Source organism: Pocillopora verrucosa, chromosome 4, assembly GCF_036669915.1.
Source record: "Pocillopora verrucosa isolate sample1 chromosome 4, ASM3666991v2, whole genome shotgun sequence".
NCBI classification, from domain to species: domain Eukaryota; kingdom Metazoa; phylum Cnidaria; class Anthozoa; order Scleractinia; family Pocilloporidae; genus Pocillopora; species Pocillopora verrucosa.
Window position 1 is genome coordinate 25,797,492 of NC_089315.1, and position 18,534 is coordinate 25,816,025.

Below are 18,534 nucleotides of genomic sequence, written 5' to 3' on the forward strand. Positions count from 1 at the left end.
CGACCGGAAACAAACAAATAGAAGCAATGTGTTATCGCCGACTAGGATTGCTTCTGTGGTCCTCAGGAGAATATGACAAAGGGAAAGAATATTTTGACTTAGCACTCGCTATCTATATAGAAATTGGCGACAGACATGAAGAGGCAACAAGCTACAAGAACCTCGCAACACTATTCATGTTGCTTAGAGAATACGATAAGGCCCGAGAATACCTGGAGAAAGCTCTCGCTATCAAAATAGAAATTGGCGACAGAAATGGAGAAGCAAGAATCTATGGAGACCTCGGAATAGTGTTCCAGTTGCTTGGCAAATACGACAAGGCCCGTGAATACCAGGAGAAAGCTCTCGCTATCCAGATAGAAATTGGCGACAGAAATGGAGAGGCAACAAGCTACAGGAACCTCGGACCACTGTTCATACCGCTTGGCAAATACGACAAGGCCCGTGAATACCTGGAGAAAGCTCTCGCTATCCAAATAGAAACTGGCGACAGAAATGGAGAAGCAAGCATCTATGGAGACCTCGGAAAAGTGTTCCAGTTGCTTGCCAAATACGACAAGGCCCGTGAATACCTGGAGAAAGGTCTCGCTATCCAAATAGAAATTGGCGACAGAAATGGAGAGACAACAAGTTACTTAAGCCTCGGAGCACTGTTCATATCGCTTGGCAAACACGACAAGGCCCAAGAATACATGGAGAAAGCTCTCTCTATCCAAATAGAAATTGGCGACAGAAATGGAGAAGCAACAAGCTACGAGGGCCTCAAAATAGTCTTCCAATCGCTTGGCAAATATGACAAGGCCCAAGAATACCTGGAGAAAGCTCTCGCTATCCAAATAGAAGTTGGCGACAGAAATGCAAAGGCAACAAGCTACGCGAACCTCGGATCCCTGTTAATATCGCTTTGTAAATACGACAAGGCCCGAGAATACTTGGAGAAAGCTCTCGCTATCAAAGTAGAAATTGGCAACAGACATGGAGAGGCAAAAATCTATCAAGACCTCGGAACAGTGTTTCAGAGGCTTGGCAAATACGACAAGGCCCGAGTATACCTGGAGAAAGCTCTCTCTATCCAAATAGAAATTGGCGACAGAGGTGGAGAGACAACAAGTTACTTAAGCCTCGGAACACTATTCATGTCGCTTGACAAATACGTGAAGGCCCTAGAATACTTGGAGAAAGCTCTCGCTATCAAAGTAGAAATTGGCGACACGCATGCAGAGGCAACAATCTGTGGCAGCCTCGGAAAAGTGTTCCAGTGGCTTGGCAAATATGACAAGGCCCAAGAATACCTGGAGGAAGCTCTATGTATTTACAGGAGAATTGGCGACAGAAAAGGAGAGGCAGACACTTTAGTAAAACTTGTACATTTGTTTCTGTCCCTCGGTAAATATTTAAAGGCTGACAGTCTTTTGGAGAAAGCGAACGCAATTTGGAGGGAAATCGGTGACAGACAAGGACAAGCAGAATATTTCATATGCCTTGGGATAATTTCTCATAAGCGTGGTGAGTACGACAATGCTCTAGGATATTTCAAGAAAGCCCTTGAAATTCACATGGATATTGGTACGGAAGAAGGTGTTGTTGTCAGTTGCGCATATTTAGGATTGTGTTTTCAATCGCTCGGTAAATATGACATAGCCGAGGAATACTCCAAGAAGGCTCTCTTACTAAGCAGGGATATTGGAAACACCTTGCTTGAGTTTAAATGCCTTCTTCGTCTAACGGTGTTGAAGGTATCACAATTTGATCTTGAAGAAGCCCTTTCGTCTCTTTTCCAAACCATTGAAATATTTGACACTTTGCGAGGATCTCTTAAAGACAACGATGAGTTTAAAACATCACTTTTGGAGGAGTACGGCACCTTTCCCTACGAGTTTCTCAGTTTTTTGCTTTCTTCCACGGCAAAGCCACAAGACGCTCTCTATGTCGAGGAGCTGAGACGGGCGAGGGGCTTAGCCGACTTGATGGCAGCTAGTTACTCTGTTGTAGAGCAGATCTCAGGCGATCCAAAATCATGGCATGGGATTCAAAATATTGTCGCAAAGGAAACTGAGTGTGCATGCCTCTACATTTCTGTTGGAAAAAAGCATATGCGCTACTGGATTCTCAAAGCAACAGGGGCTATTCTTTTTTCAGATGAAGAAGTGAGCCTGGAAAAAAACGTGGTGACCGGATTAGTCCCTGACTTGGATGAGTTTTTTACGCAAAGCTTCCGTGGCCTTGGCATTTTACCCCAACAGAATTGCGAAGATCGATCTCTACATGACACCGAATCAATGTCACTTTACCATGAAAATCACCCGCTCCTGCGCGATTGTGATGACAAAGGTGTCAAGACGAATCTTCAATTGTGTTACAAGATAATCATCTCTCCTGTGGCCGCTTTACTGAAGGAGCCCGAAATTATCATTGTCCCTGATTCCTGTATGTACCAGGTACCATTTGCGGCCTTAACTGACGATGGAGGAAACTTTGTATCAGACACATTTAGGTTACGCATCGTTCCCTCTTTGACGACTCTCAAGCATATTCAGGACAGTCCCCCATACTATCACAGTCAAACAGGTGCACTGATAGTGGGTGACCCTCGGGTTGGAGAGGTGATTTACAAGGGAAGACGCAAGAATATAACACGATTGCCATGTGCAAGAAAGGAAGCAGAGATGATTGGAAGCCTTCTTGGCGTGACACCTTTGATTGGAGATCGTGCGACAAAGCAGGCTGTACTTCAAGCAATACATTCAGTGAGTCTGATCCATTTAGCTGCCCATGGTGATGCTGAAAGAGGAGAGATTGTCCTTTCTCCTGAGTGTCCCGCTGACTATGTTCCACGAGAAGAAGCCTTCCTCTTGACGATGGAGGACATTTCAGAAATTAAGCTGCGAGCTAAACTGGTTGTGCTTAGCTGTTGTCACAGTGCACGTGGAGAGATTAAAGCCGAGGGCATTATTGGAATCGTTCGAGCGTTCTTAGGATCCGGGGCTCGCTCAGTCTTGGCGGCACGGTGGGCCTTAGATGACACAGCCACAGAGAAGTTCATGACTTGTTTCTACGAGCACTTGTTCCGCGGTGAAAGCGCCAGTGAATCTCTTCACGAGGCTAGGAAATGGATGAGAAACAATGGCTTTGTAGAAATCTCTAAGTGGGCGTCTTTTATGCTGATTGGCGACAACGTGACGTTTGATTTTGCAAATTGGCCTACAACCAAATAGCCATAAATCAAGTAAACCCGCTGTAACGGAATGTGCTGGACTGAGAAAAGCTAGAAACTGTGAACTGCCATCATATAGAAAGACGAAGCCATCTGCGAGAGACGTGTGCGAGCTAAATTTCAAGTACTCAGCTATTGTCAAAGTTAAACATTCCTGTAAAGAGCGCACCAGGGACAGAACAATTCATAAAGTAGAGATGATGAATAGTAAGCAGTTACCGAACAAACTCAAAGAGCATTCCTTTCAAGAAAGGGAGTAGTTAAATAATCAAGCCAAGCATATTGTAACTAATGTTTTTCGAAAGTGATTAATATATTAAGCAAAGCAAATTTTAAGTAATATTCTTTCGAAAGTGATACGTCGGGTAGCCCTAGCAAATATAGAGTAATTGTTTTTCTAAGAGGCTCTCTATCATGTCAAATGCGCAGAGTTTTTTTCAAGGTTAAAAAGTATACTCGTACATAACTGTTCTGATTTTTTCAGGAAATCATTAGAAATCTCAAGCATGATAAAACGTTTTCTCTAATAGGGTAAGATTTTCAAAGGTTTTCAAAATTTTTTTTCGGTTTCATTTGTTTGGTTTTTTTGCGTGGAACTCTCTCAAGTATTTTTATGAAGTGATCTTCATGCCCAATATATATATCGACTTCGGGGTAACGCTAATTTTTTTGACTTCATTAAATTAATTCCACGGGAAATTAGCAATTTCTTATTTTTACTGACGATAAAGATTTTTATAGCTGGTCACACGAGCAGTCTACAACTGTATAGTTTAGGATTCTAGATTGATATTTGATGATGGCCCTCAAGTTAAAAATACCTCTTCGAATTTAAAGGGAAGACCACATATCCCTTATTTTTGTACGAAAAAAATCGTAGATTAGGAGTTAAGAAGGTTAATCCGAGCACGGTTACTGGGAACATTTTCGTACAAAAATTTCTACCGGACTTCGTTAGACTTCAGGTATTTGTACCTATTTTTTTAAAAAAAAATTGTTGCTTAGACCATTTATTTTACTACAATCATTAAGATGATGTTAGTTATTCTTAATTATTATGACATACTGAATGAAGGGCAGTTGTTTTTTCCCTTCAACTAAATAAACACTTCGATTCTCATGGCCGGCAGTCCCTCTCTGATTGTTAGATTTTATATGTTGGACTTGCTTGATCGGAACTAGTAAAATACAACTTCAAATTATGGCTGTCTTTGCGAGCGGGAAAGATTTGGCGAATCCTGTGGCTACCAGAGTATGCTAGTCGCCGGATCACCGACCAACGTGAATCTTCATGAGGAATTAATCTAAACTGCTGCTCACTTGTTCTATTTCATGGCAGGTGAAGGCAAGAAGCTTTAAAGTTAGGCTTAAAGACATAGAACATGAAATGAAGTTCTCTCAAAAGAGAACTGAAAGCTGAGTGATGTGAAATGATATAATTTATATGGTTTCAGGCCAAGGGACCGGTCAATATTCATGCCTGGGGGGGGGGGGGGACGGGAGGCGTTAATTGACGAGTGTTTCCGCAGCGCAAGGTTTTTTTAAAAAATGATTCTATAAATAAGTTTCACGCAAAAAAGATTCAAAATATAATTTGGTAATTGCAACATTTATTATTTGTCTGAATCTGTGCCACCTCCTCTCCACCGTAAGAAGAGTGAAAAAAGCTCGTACCCTGCGTCATACGTCATGCAATCGTGACTCAGTACCACTCAAAAATAACAAAATGATTTTAAAACAGTGGATCCTTCACGAAAAATGTCCGAGCTGTGAAGTATCCTAACCGTTAGTGTAACTTGCCGTCAAAAGATACCCAAAACCTTAATTGATGCAGCAAACCTGGACTGAACTTGCATAAAGACATTTTCATGCAGCTTAACACTTTAACCCACGAGGAGTGACAGGCATCTAATTTCTCTTTATAGTATCATCCATAAAATGAAATATAAAGGTCACAAGAAAAACGGAAATGATCACCAACTGACGAGGCGCTCGATGGTTACGAAACAAATTCTTTATGTCAGAGTCTTAAGACATGTATGGAGAATCTGCATGATGATGTTGGGGTGTACAGGGTTACGAAACATAACCTCCCCTTCGCAACTGTCATTTCTCTCGTCACGCAACGCGCTCTCTCCCGCATTGCGTGAAAAGACCGCATATCAGAGTAACTGTTGCATGAAATGCTTCAATATTGCAACATAACTCTAATATGTGATGTAAAATTGAAGTGACCTTCAGAGTCTCATCACCAAAGCTAAATCATTTCTGACATAACGTATAACAATTCATGCCCAACAAGAAATGCTAAATTACATGTTTATTGCCAGAAAGATCCACCATTCAAAGACACAGTTACCTTAAAATCACTATATACATCATATATATTTTTGGCTATTACTTTTAACGTGATATGTGTTTATTTCTTTACAAAACATTTTATTAATACTGTATCTACATATCTTCATGCTAAGGTATGTTTTAAGCAAGCGGCTCAACTTTGGCTCCGAAACAACGTTTTTCCACAACACTTTACTGCATTAAAATTAACCAACCACTATTAACAACCGTGTTATGAGATTAAGTTATAAAGAGAAGCCATACATTATGCAATACGCTAAAGAAAAATGCGCTCGTTCTGTTATACTTTTGAGACGTTCTATTACTAACATCCCGTCAAAAAAAAAACTAACTACACTGTACAAATCTGAACGTGAACCAAAAGAACACATTTGAAAACTACAATTCTAGTAAGCTCCATACACAGATTAACATTTGCAGTAGCTCTCTACTGCTAATTCGCAAATATGATCCAATCCCAGCATCTCCATAAACAATGTTGCAAAACAAACTGTTTTGAAAATTTTACTGTGTTAAATGTACAAAATAGCTTGCAACAGAATTTTCTAACAATATGTCTCAGAAAATGGCTTGGAAAACATAATTTACATTTTCCAAAACCATAAACACTGAGCTTATTTGCAAAAAGTTTTATGTTGCCCTTAAATTGTCCAAATCTGGTAGGGGGACTTGCGCTACTCTTTTTGAAAAACATTCAACACCCACCAAAGTTAAGATTGGTGAGCAAATATGATGTTTTAAAAGAAGTTTATATTGGAGTTTTTTTGGAAACTTAGTAGAAAAATACTCCCTTTTTACTAATTAAATAACAATTTATAGTTATTTAATTTTGTAGGTTAGCTAATTAATAATATAAGCTCTTTAGGGTCTGAAGGCAATCAGTTTGATGACATGCTGTGGACAAAGTTAAAACTTGTTTTGATACTATTAACCCAAATATGATTTACCAAACAACAAACATAGAGTTTTCTAATGAATGACCTGATGAAGCAATATAAGGGGTAAAACTTTATGATACCTACTCAAATGTTGATTTTCAACAAACAAGATGAACAAAGCATAACTAGAATATAAAACATGTCCCTGAAAAATTGGAAATGGAACAATGGATACTGTATTTACAAAATGACTTACATGTGAACTTTGAAACCAAACAACGAATGCCACCAACCACAGTTATACTGCAACAGTAAAATGTAACTGGGGAAACTTAACAATGTTACCAGACAGCACAAGAGAAAAAAAAATGCATAGAATTTTATAGCAGCAAAACAATGGTAAATCACTATGAAAAATACAGCATGTTAATTTGAAGAACAGCTTTACAATCAAAAATTGTGATCTATCTCCAGAAGATTATGCTCCTGTGCACAGGGGCTTCCTTCAGAAACAAAAACTTCCCAATGAAATATGAGTTTTCATTTTACCATATGATTTAATAATTGACATGTGAAACACAACATTGGAAAAGAAAAGTGCTACAAGCAACACTGAAAAAATCCTACAAAAATACTGACCCATAACCTACAATGTTGTAAAATGAAAGTCTTCCCACATGTCTGTGTTTTCAAAAGCAAAACTTCGCCTTCAGTTTCATTAAATAGTGGCTTAATATTTTTAAAAAACTGACCCACCCAAACAGCCACCTTTAATGTAACAACCGATGAATTTTTTAACTGCCATGCTTCAAACATACCTGAAATAAGGCTACTTGAATTTTAAATGGCTATAATTTGATAAACCTATACAATGTACAAAAATTATTTTTTTCCTATGATACAGCCACAAGTACAAAAATTATATATTTAAACGGTAATAATAAGCCCAGAAAAGCAAGAAATTTCCCTTCATCAACAGTCAGACTCTGGTAGATATTCAAACTTGAGTCCATTTTGCACCAGCCTTGTGGAGTAGTGTTCCAATTGCTTTAATAACAGACTAAATGTTGGTCTTGCTTTTGGACTGGATTCCCAGCAGTTTTTCATTAAGAAATATCTGCAAAAAGACACAGTGAAGGTCAAAACAATGCCATAACCCTTTAACTACCAAGATCTCATTGTTAATTTCCCCCCTCCAGCTGTTACACATTTTGTTATAACCTAGTTATGAGAATTTGGTGTTTGATCAAGATAACCTTGACCTGATAAGTATGAGTATTCTCAGTACCTGATTGTTGGATAATTTATGGATTTTATGGGGAGAAGTTATGGGTTAAACACTTCTAGGAGATAAAGGATTAACCTCTGAATGCTCAGACCTGTTTCACAGAAGGATATCAATGTGGACTATTGGAACCCACCCATTCTTTATTTTATTATTAACAAAAGATGAGTTATTTAAGGGAATCACTCCCTTAAAAGAAAAAAAAAGGAAAAAAAAAGAGAAAAATTGAAATTTTAAGTTTACAGCTCATTTTTTTGGTATGGAAATACCACAAGAAACAAAACTTACAAGTCATACGGACAGTTATTAGGTTGTGGTAATCTATGTCCAGCTTGCAGATGCTGCTCCATTTTTGAACTGTCAATTGCTTGATACGGTGCCTTAGCAAGAGTTACAATCTCCCATAAAACAACTCCAAATGACCACTGTGAAGGAATAAATGCCACATATGAGTCATTTATACAACAATGACGCACATCAATAAACAGGCTGTACCAAGGCCACAACCTGTAAAATATGTTGCTGTTGTGCAAAGTCAATGTCATTGTGATAACAATTGCTCAAGTATCCCTGATTCCTTTCCATGATCTACAAGCAAATTCTCTTTACTGATGGTGATATATTCCTCTATAAGCCACTCATAAGAATTTGATCTCTAAGAGTGGTAAGCATCCAAATTCTCCTCAGTGTATCACCACTAAATCAAACATCAGGGTCATGAGAATAAAAGAAATAATCACTAACTTATGTAGTTCTTTATTGTTAAAGAAATTCTCTTATGCAGTTCTATCGGAAATGTATAGAGAACACTGTGCAGAATAAGCACACTGATTTGTTCTTAACTTGCAAGTACAATTTTCAAATTCATCTCTTCCTCAAGGGTTTAATCTTTATGCAATGTTTAAAGCTAATGATGAACTACCAGCTGAGCGCTTGCAATATAAATTAAGAGTCCTAATTTTGACAAGCCAGGCAAAACCAAATTTATCTTCAAAGAGTGAAAAAGAAATGAAACATACCACATCACTTTTTTCTGAAAATTCACCCTCCTCTGCTAAACCCTCAAGTGCTGTCCATTTGACAAGTAATCTGGACCGTATTCCCTTGTCATTCAAGTTTGTTGTGTTCACATCTCTGGCCAAACTGAAGTCAGTGATCTTGATACTCAAATCATCATTGACACTAGAGGAAAACACTTTCAGATAAGTCTGATTTCCTGAGATGGAAAACCCAATCCCTTCTTAATTTATAAATCATCATCTCAAAATTCAGGGAAATATATTAACCCAAATACTCAGTCAGAGCAACAGCCTCTTTACACCAGCAGTAAACTAGGGCATGTGACTATCAATTGCAAAGTGAAAACTATTAAAATTAGATTGCCTATAAGATTGGAGGCAAATGTTTGAAAAATCTTTATTTTCATGATCTTACAAACCTGAATCGCCTAAATTCTTAGCAAAAAAGAAGAAAACTAAGATAAAAGGCAACTATATGAAACACAAGGCAAACTTAGATAAGAAATACTTACATGCAGTTCTTTGCTGCAAGATTTCTGTGAACAATCTTTTTTTGAGTGATATAATCCATTCCTTTGCAGATCTCAATTCCAAACTCAATAAGCTGGCATGAGGTTATTGTCTGGGGAAAAAAATCAATTCAAAGTTTTTATTTAAAGATCTAACACATTCTACTTTCTTTATCTTTGTCATCTTCATTGGTCTAATGATCAGAGGTACACCAATTTCTGGCCAACAATCCCAACCATTTCTTACAGTAGACTGTCTCCACACTCCCTATTGATGCTGTTCTTGTGTTCTCACCTGTACTCTTGCAGATGTTGCTCTTGAAATCTTCAAAAAGTGTCCTAGGTCTCCATTTCGTGTTAGGGGAGTTACGATGTAAGGTGGCGTTGAACGTTGAAGCACCACACCCACCAGTTCCACAACATTTGGATGCTTGAAGCCTTTTATGACCATTGCTTCCTGCATAAAAGAAGTGATGGTGTCCATGTCTGCTTCATCTGTGAAGGATAAAACTGAGTCAAAACACAACTCTACAGAACTCTGTACTGCACTTAAAATATTTCATTAAAAGAATTGAATTAGTTGAAGAAAAGAATGCAGTAGGGAACTACAAAACTCACAAAAAGTTATTCAAACACCTCAATGGCCAACCAAAACCTCACACAAGTGCACAAAAATAACTCCTTTAAAATAATGCATGCTATCCCTAAACTAAGACCATGATAATGTCACAATTTTTGCATATCAAACTCCCACATTACTTGTTTCTGCACTTAACAAATCCACAAGTAAAATGGAAAAACTCCTCAAATTTACTAAATGGAGTATTAGCACTTTGTCTTTGAAAAGCCTAACAAAGGTCATTTGTGCTTCTGCACTATCCTCCTCCAGATGCCACCAGATCACTGTCCTACTCCACTATCCTACTCCAGATGCCACCAGATCACTGTATTAGACACAAACTCCAGAAGATTTTCAGGTTTGGTCTTACCTTGAAGTGCTTTGATGGACACTTCCATTTTCTTGCGAGGTTGCTCTTCACTTAGTCCTCGAACAGAACCTTTATACAAACATCCAAATGTTCCTGCAAAATAAATTTCCAATGGTGAACAAATGAATCAACTTTCCTTGTCACAGACAGTTATTTTTAACCATTTGGAACACTTGGAATAAATTGGCACATGACAATTGTCGCTTGAAACAATCTACCTCTTTCTTTACAGTAATTGGAATGTGATTGTATGTTTATAGGCCAATCTGATCTTAAAAGCTTACTGTTAATAACTACACTTAAACCCAAGGGGCTAACTGTCAGTCACGTTGCTCAGTAATCAAAATTTAAAAGAGGAAAAGCAAGTTTATGTGCCAGGAAATGAAATAACATCCAAAGTTCTTTGCATCTAACTAACCTCTATACAAAGGATCTCCAACTGACACTTGGTCTCTTGGTATTAAAACATCTGCAAGTTCTGTTGCCCAAAATTCATTTAATACTGTAAAAAGTCCTCCAGTATTCTGAGCTTCATCAGGAGCTGTGAAAAAAATCTTTATTAGTTACAAAAAACTAATACATCTACTTGTAATAAGGACACACTAGTGCAGTCAATATGTTATTGACAACTAAAACCAAAATATATGTAACAACTGACTTGATTTACCAAAACAAAAATCAATAAAAAACTCCCTTACTATTTCTTCTCTCCAACAAAGATTCTGTTTCATGATAAGATGACAAAGGTCTCTCTTGTATCCAAGTGTATTTTGTATCTGCACCAAATAAAGAGAGAATGAAATGAAACCCTTTACATAATTATGAATCAACTGACATAATTTACCAGAAGGTACAGTTTCCGAACAGACCCAAACACACCCATGTGAAAAAAACAAACAAACAAACAAACATACTAGACAAGCTTCCATGTTTCCACTGTCGTTCATGTCGTCGATGTTTATGTCTTACTCCGTGTCTGCCATCTCTACTGCTGTACCTTCCCTCTGATTGCTTTTGAATACACATATCACTACTTTCCTCGGGAATAATCAGATCAGTTGTTGAGGAGTCACTGCCACTTGTGTTAGCACGGCCACGCCCTCCTCCTCCTCCTCCTGGAGGTTGATAATTAGGCCTTGGTGGGCTGTAAAACAGTCCTGGCTTTGAAGAATCCACTGTTTCATCAACTTCTTCTTCTTGTTGCTCTTCTTTTTTGTAAATCTTGGATGAACTGGTTTTTTACAAAAGAGAATTTTGTCAGGTATCAAAGGAAATATATTCAGTAAACATAAAAGAATAAGGGTACGCGATACAAAGACCTGAAGTTTCACTGCAAAAATGTTGTGTCATAGAAATTTTTACACTGATTCTTACATTTAAGTTAAAAAATCAATTTCACTCAACATCTTTAGTAGAAAATCTCCCACCACCTTAGATGACCTCAGAGCACAATTCTAAAACCTATTGTTGACTTACAAACACAATACATAACATGTTCTATTCATAAGAAAACTATCTTATCACTTGTCTGTGAATGAGCTCAGGAGATAGAAGTCAAAAACTGAAACCTTGATTGACAGGACTTGTTGGGACAAGATGAAATAGTCTGGATAATCGAGGGTCCGGATAGTTGAAAATATGAATATCAGTTAGGAACAAAAACTGATTAAATTAAGAAAGCGACATTTAATCGAAAGAAAATATCGCTCATGGTTCAAGGACACGATGATTGTGAATAACCATTCGTGATGCTGTGTAATAACTTTTTTATCTTGCATACCACACTGAAAGAGCCTATAGAGTGTGAAATCTCATGTAGCAACAAAGTAACTCTAAGCCAATCAGACCTCAATCAAATGTTCTTCATTAGTTATGACGCGTGTGAGCTCTGCTTTTGCTTTTTGAAAGCAAAACTTGCCTTCACTTTACTTTTCAACACTGTAGTTTTAAAAAAAAAGAGGGCTACGGATCTTGATCATGACTAATAAAAATTCATGACAAAATTGGGACCAGGGAAAAAGTTTGAATGATCAAGAAATTCAGATAATTGAGGTCTGGATAATCAAGGTTTGACTCTACTGCTGAAAAAAAACAAAGAGGAAAAATTGCCAACCCTATTTTACAATAGCCAATGAATTCACAGTCAGCAGCTTTCAAAGATGCAAAACCATTGAAAGGACAGACTGCTAAGTAACAAACCTGCTGCTGCTGCGATACATTTCCACATCATCTTCAAACTCTATCTTCAACTTCCTCTGTCTCATACAATAACGAAACAGTAACACCAGCCCAACAACAGATATAATAACAGTCGTCAAGCCTGCACAGATTCCCACAACTTTACTACGTGACCATGGCGAGGATGTAACTTGTTCGATGAAATTGTCATTTCCATCTGTAGAGAATTTCATGTAAACATTTGGTGTTGGATCAACTAATAATCCAAGTTGACATTTTTCTGTAATCTCATCATTTGTCTGCTTGGTATCATATTTATATTGGAAAGAGAAATGATGTCTTGGCCACTCATGGGGGTGAAGGGTAAAGTGTCAAAAATGATAATTGATCTACAAAAATAAATCTTGAAGCTTCTGTCCAGGCAAGCTAAGAATTGTTTCATCAAAGTGAATAGCAAGAAGGCAAAAACAACAATGATAATGATGACTGAGTAATTTTCAGTTAGGCTCTGTTTGAATGTCTCATAGGACACTGATCTGAACAAACAAGGAATTTGAGAAAAAAAAAACCCTGCAGGAAAGCAAAATGATAGTGTCTTATTCAATGTCAATTACCTGTTTTTTCACATCGTCTTCTCACTGTGAGCATAAAACTTTTGATCTCCTCCGTATCCACTGAGCCTGAAACAATTCTGGTGTAGTTCAAGGAAAATGTCATATCAACTTCTCCCTCGGTAGTACCAGGACAGTAGAAGGAAACCTGAAAGGCTGTGAGACAAAACAACATGACAAATCAGTACATTTTATTCAGGAAAGTACAATTCTGAAAAAAAATTAAAAAAAACAAAAAACAAAAAACAAAAAAACATTCACCCACTCCACCCTAGGATACCAATTAATAATTAAGAAAATATGACTTCATTGTGTGAAGAATTTGTAAGAAGCAACAGGTCCCTTCAGAAAGTTTTTGCCTTTCCCTTTGACAAGAATCGCATTCTGGAAGCAAGAACGCTTTCTATGCAACTGCTTACAAGAGAGAAAGAAGTATCTTTGTAAAGATACTATGAAAAACTTAGTTGAAATTCAGTTTTAGCAAGGATCTTCCTTGTTTGTAGCGTATATACTTATAAACTGTACCTTGTACAGGACATTTAGTCCATTGATAATCATTTTCCTTATCAAGTATACTTCCCCCCCTCCCATGTTTCAAACTATTTCTTGGAGAGTACTTATCAAGGTAACTTAAAATGCTAACAAAACATGTTAAGATGCACTCTCACTGCATGTATTGTACTAACTTCTTCTGCTAACAAACAAACAAACAAACATATGGATCACTTTAAAATTCAGTGTTTGTATAAAACACTAAAATGTGAACCTGTAAAGACAGGTCATTCACACCTTTTTGAGATTGTGGAACAATTCCTTCCAAAGGAGTGGCTGCATGAGGATCAGGCATGATACTATGATCACTTGATTTGAAGTTCATGCTATAGTGTGAGACCTGTAAAAGAAGACATCATCAATACCATAACCACCACATATCCAAGATCTAGCAAGCTATCCTTTGCACAGTTTACCATACACATCTTATAATTTTGCTTCTGAGAAATTGTTGCTGAATCATACAGAATTTCCCAAAAGATATGTGGAGAAATTCCTCTTATGTAGCCTCTGAGAGTGAAAAAGTTAATTCTACGGAAAGATCCACCTATGAAATAGCTCTGTGTACTCAGTTTAGTTATCAGGAGAACAAGAGAAAAGTGTGTTAATCACTTGCCTCCTGGTTGTGAGTAACAGACTTAAAGAGTATCTCTGCTATTTCATAATATCAGGTGAACATGGGAGGATGAAATTGTCACCAATGGTTCAAAACCTCTTATTTTCACCAATTCCAACCCACTATGCGAGCAGAACTTTATTAAAAAAACTGAAGAACAGAGTAGAATATTAAAGCTCTTTGGTTTTGAAAATTGCATTTGATACAATACCCAAAGTAGTTTTCCAGCTTATTTAGATATTTTGTTACAAACCAACAATCTCCTGCCAGTATGCTCACATGCAAATTTACAACATTTTAATTTTTTCAATCCTTTAACTCCCTGAGGTGATTAATAAAGAATTTCTCCCCATAATAATCATACATTATCCTGCAAACAGGTATTTAGAATACTCCAACGTGTCTGGTAGAAGTTTTTATTTTGATCTAACACTAAATTCTCATCACTGATTCAAGGAAATGTGTAGAAGATAGAGGGGAGAATTAACAATCAGATCTTAGGAGTTAAAGGGTTAAAGTGAATAAACTCCTAAAAAAATCAAGTGTTATCTCTTCTTTTGAAATAATTAATTTCAGCTAAGGCTTTTTGGACAAAGCCCTGAAACAATATCATCAGAGGACCTTTAAGTTATTGCAACACTACCTCTTTATGCTTGATTGTCAAAACTAAGACATGTTTGAAAATCAAACAATTCAGACTGAAATTTCCCAATAGAGTTATGTTGGTTGTAGCTCTCGCACAGAATCTTAAATGGAAGCCACTGAATCTGTGGTTTCATGATTGATCAATTTCTCAAGTTATTTTGCTTTGGCAAAAAAAAGGATATTTAAGTTGTGTAACTGACACCATAAACATTAAATTGTTTCTTGAGAGTCAAATATTCAACTTGTAGCATAATAGGAAATGCCATTATGGATGAAATGATTATAACGGACGCCAACTTTATTGCAAACCAAGTGGTTAGACTAAATGACTACTCGTTATTGTTTTGTTTTCCTCTGCTTGGCAAGGCGCCCTCATCACATCTTAAATCGTACCCTACCGTGTCTTAACAAGCTTTTGGCTTATCAAGTTGATATTGTTCAGCTGTTTCCTCCGCAATCTTGAATTATCCATGATAAAAACAAGCTTTTACGTGCCTTTCAGAGGCCACAACAGGAAACGCTCGAGCCCAACGGAACTACACTAAAATCCAATTCTGAAGGCTCGCAGTTCAAGGAGTAGGAAATGATATTGTGGCAAGATCACGTTTGAATGATTTAACGGGAGCAAATAATTAGAAAAACACTGGAAAACGGCCATTTTACAGACTTGCCTCTGCTAAATCTTCTTAAAGAACAATAAACACAACCACATGCATTCCTAAAGTTCATTGCCAATTCTAAGCTTAGAATATTGGCGTAAAAAAATCAACGGCATTATCCCCCTGAGTCATATTCTAGATTGCCTTTTCGACAGAAATTTTCCAGACATCAGCATACATCACATTTTTTGATAAAATGCTCCAAATGGCTTGTCCGATCGCTTACAATTTGAAAAACACCACATTACAATTCCATTCATTCAAGACAGAGAGCGATCAGTCCGGCTTAAATAAACAACGACAAATACTTAATGGTCCACGCTAAAACCGTCAACACGAAACCCTTAGATCGCCGATATCGTTAATACCTTTCATTTGATTCCTTCAAAGCTTAGAACAGGAAGATCTGAAGCATTCAGCACTCGAACCGAAGAAAGAATTGCCGATTTTCGATCGTTAATAATCATTGCTAAGCGAACAATAGGGGAAGAAAGAATGCATTCCGGCCATGCAAAACAAAATACCCCGATTCGTCGTGTTTATAATATTGGCGTTTTTGGCAAAGTTTTTTTCATCAGAACGACTCTTCAATGATGAAAATGTTTTCTGGAACATAATCATCTGATTTCTAAGACGAAAATAGTTCGCGGAACGTCACATGAATGAAGTAAGATGACAAAAAAATACACTACAAAATTAGCATTGCGTAAAGTGGAGTATTGTGCTACTAGGATGCTAAGAGAACCCTTTCATTCAAATGATCAGAAACGCACGGAAATCTTTCTTTCCTCCTCAATTTGAGGCACAAACTAAAATAAATAATAACTATGACTAAACACTAACCCGAAGTCGACAAATCATTCACAGAGACAGGCTGATGGACTTTGTTCGACTCCAGTGAGAATCAAAACACCCAACAATCGTATATATATCACTCTCGCTTATCACGTCGTACTCACCTGCGGAGATGAAAACCAGCTTAGCTGAATCGTTGAAACCGATGAATCTAACGGTGACATAAAACGATAAAATGCACCAGGATTCTGCACCATAGTGGTTGGTTCTCCATCGCGAATGAGGTACAATCTTCCCTGGAAGTTCATCTCTGAAATATAGAATAAGCCATCGCGAATGATTCTTCTCCCTCGATCCACATGGTTTGCGAACTATTTACAAACTTGCTACCTTTCTTGAAAGACGTATACTCACTTAGATGTGTGTTGGCATCCTCCTTTGTAATAAACAGATGTAACTGAGCTGTTGTTCGCTGTAGAATGGAGCAAAACACTAAAAGGACAACCAAGTACGACCACGTTGTAGATCGATGACCCACGAACCAGATTGTGTACATGTTTACGAGCGAAGAGGCCTCACAAGTTACGCATCCAGTGCACGTTTGAATCTCTTAAGTAACCTTTCCCCTAAATGTCGGATGATGTAGCATGTTCCGGGACTAATTTGAACATGTCTAGTTAAGTATTCTGGACCTTCCAATACCGTACCAAATTTCAAAACATGAATCCCGATGACGCACTACAGAAATTCTAGTTGGGTAAGTGTAGCTGCTCTCCTTGGTGGGGCAAGGTTTGACGTCATGATCCCGTGGCCCAATAACTCGCAGCTATCGATTGGAAATCGATCGCTGTACGTGCTCCGAAAACAAAAGAACCTGTCATCATTTGGCGCGTTTTGTGTTAATGAAACAACTGAGTCAACGAGTTTCCGGTAAAACGAGTTTGCACTTTAATCACGTGCGTGATAGCTTAGTCAGTAATATTACCTATGCGGTCATCGCCATTTTGAGCATCGGATAAAGATGGAAAAAGTGTACACTCCAAAAACACAGAACTACCCGTTCTCGAAAGGATGCTGTACTCTCTAAACTCAAGTGTTACGATTACAAAGATTTAACTACGGAAAAAGGATACTTCAACTATCTTCATGGAATACGTTTTGGATACTAATTTAAACGGGTCTGAGCTCCGAAACAAATAATAGTATTTTGATAACATATGACCGTGTTAACTTGCTAATACTCGTACTACCATTTCATTAACTTAATTCATTTAACATCACCATTCTAAACTTTAACGGGACAGAACTGCCCATAAAAAATAAAATAATAATGAAAAATAATAAACAACAATAACAACAAGAGACGCGAGAAAAAAATTACGCAAGATGTGGTAACCCTTGGTTTACTTGAGGCTTTTAAGAATCTTTTTTTCAAGTGAGGCGGTGGACAAAGCCGTGTCTTTCCAGTAATTTTTTTTTCGACCCCTGGGAACGAAGTTACTGTCGTTGCTCTGTGGAATAAAAAAAAGGAAAGCTGTTTGGATGCCTCTAAAGTGCCTGTCCTTGGAGCGCTTTGTGGACAGCAGACAGACTCTAAAATGATGGAGAATAAAAAATTATGAGAGGAAAGAGTTGAAATGACCCTCACTGCACTTTACATCAATAGACCCACTGTTTTCAGGAAACAGGAAATTGTACCCACTCAACAATGGACTAAGGAAGAGGGAAGTCATTCGACATTTCATACTATGTAACTCAATATAAAAATCTTGTTTCTCTCTTAAAGGGCAATCTTTTTTTGGAATCGGTTACAAAAATATTTTTGTAATGATGTGGGGTCAGTTTGTGGATCTCATCTGAGACGAGCCTGTTACGCAAGGCAGTGGCTTGATAAGTAACGGCGCTGCTAAATGATATCACGGGACAAGAAGCTGACGTGCGGAAATCTGACTCGTTGCAAAACGTTTGTCACCCAAAATTGACAAAATTTTCAGTGAGCGCAGTAACATTTGTCAATGCCACCTCCAGGCTTTTCGGAGCTTTTTCGGTCCCTTTTCATAATCAGTTTCAAACAGTTTAGCTTTTTAAGAACAGTTTTATCAGCTTCAAAATGTGAAATCTTCAATCGCTCGATATCTCCTGAGACTCCGGAAGGTTGAAACGAAGGAATAACACGGAGTTTCATCCCAGCAATTTACGTTGCAGCGCTGCTATTTATGGACC

At 37.7% G+C, this 18,534-nt stretch overlaps 1 protein-coding gene across 1 annotated transcript; it reads right to left on the reverse strand.

Moving 5' to 3' along the window:
* Positions 1-5,521: 5,521 nt before the first annotated feature.
* LOC131779308 (tyrosine-protein kinase RYK-like) lies at positions 5,522-17,084 on the reverse strand. Its single transcript, XM_059095851.2, has 14 exons — positions 16,726-17,084; positions 16,476-16,621; positions 13,834-13,936; positions 13,048-13,200; positions 12,455-12,650; positions 11,170-11,486; positions 10,954-11,031; positions 10,674-10,796; positions 10,256-10,348; positions 9,562-9,761; positions 9,270-9,379; positions 8,758-8,920; positions 8,027-8,163; positions 5,522-7,570 (listed from the first exon to the last, which is right to left on the reverse strand). The coding sequence occupies exons 1-14, from the start codon at positions 16,865-16,867 to the stop codon at positions 7,426-7,428; spliced, it is 2,106 nt and encodes a 701-aa protein (XP_058951834.2). The 5' UTR covers positions 16,868-17,084; the 3' UTR covers positions 5,522-7,425.
* Between the last annotated feature and the right edge of the window lie 1,450 nt (positions 17,085-18,534).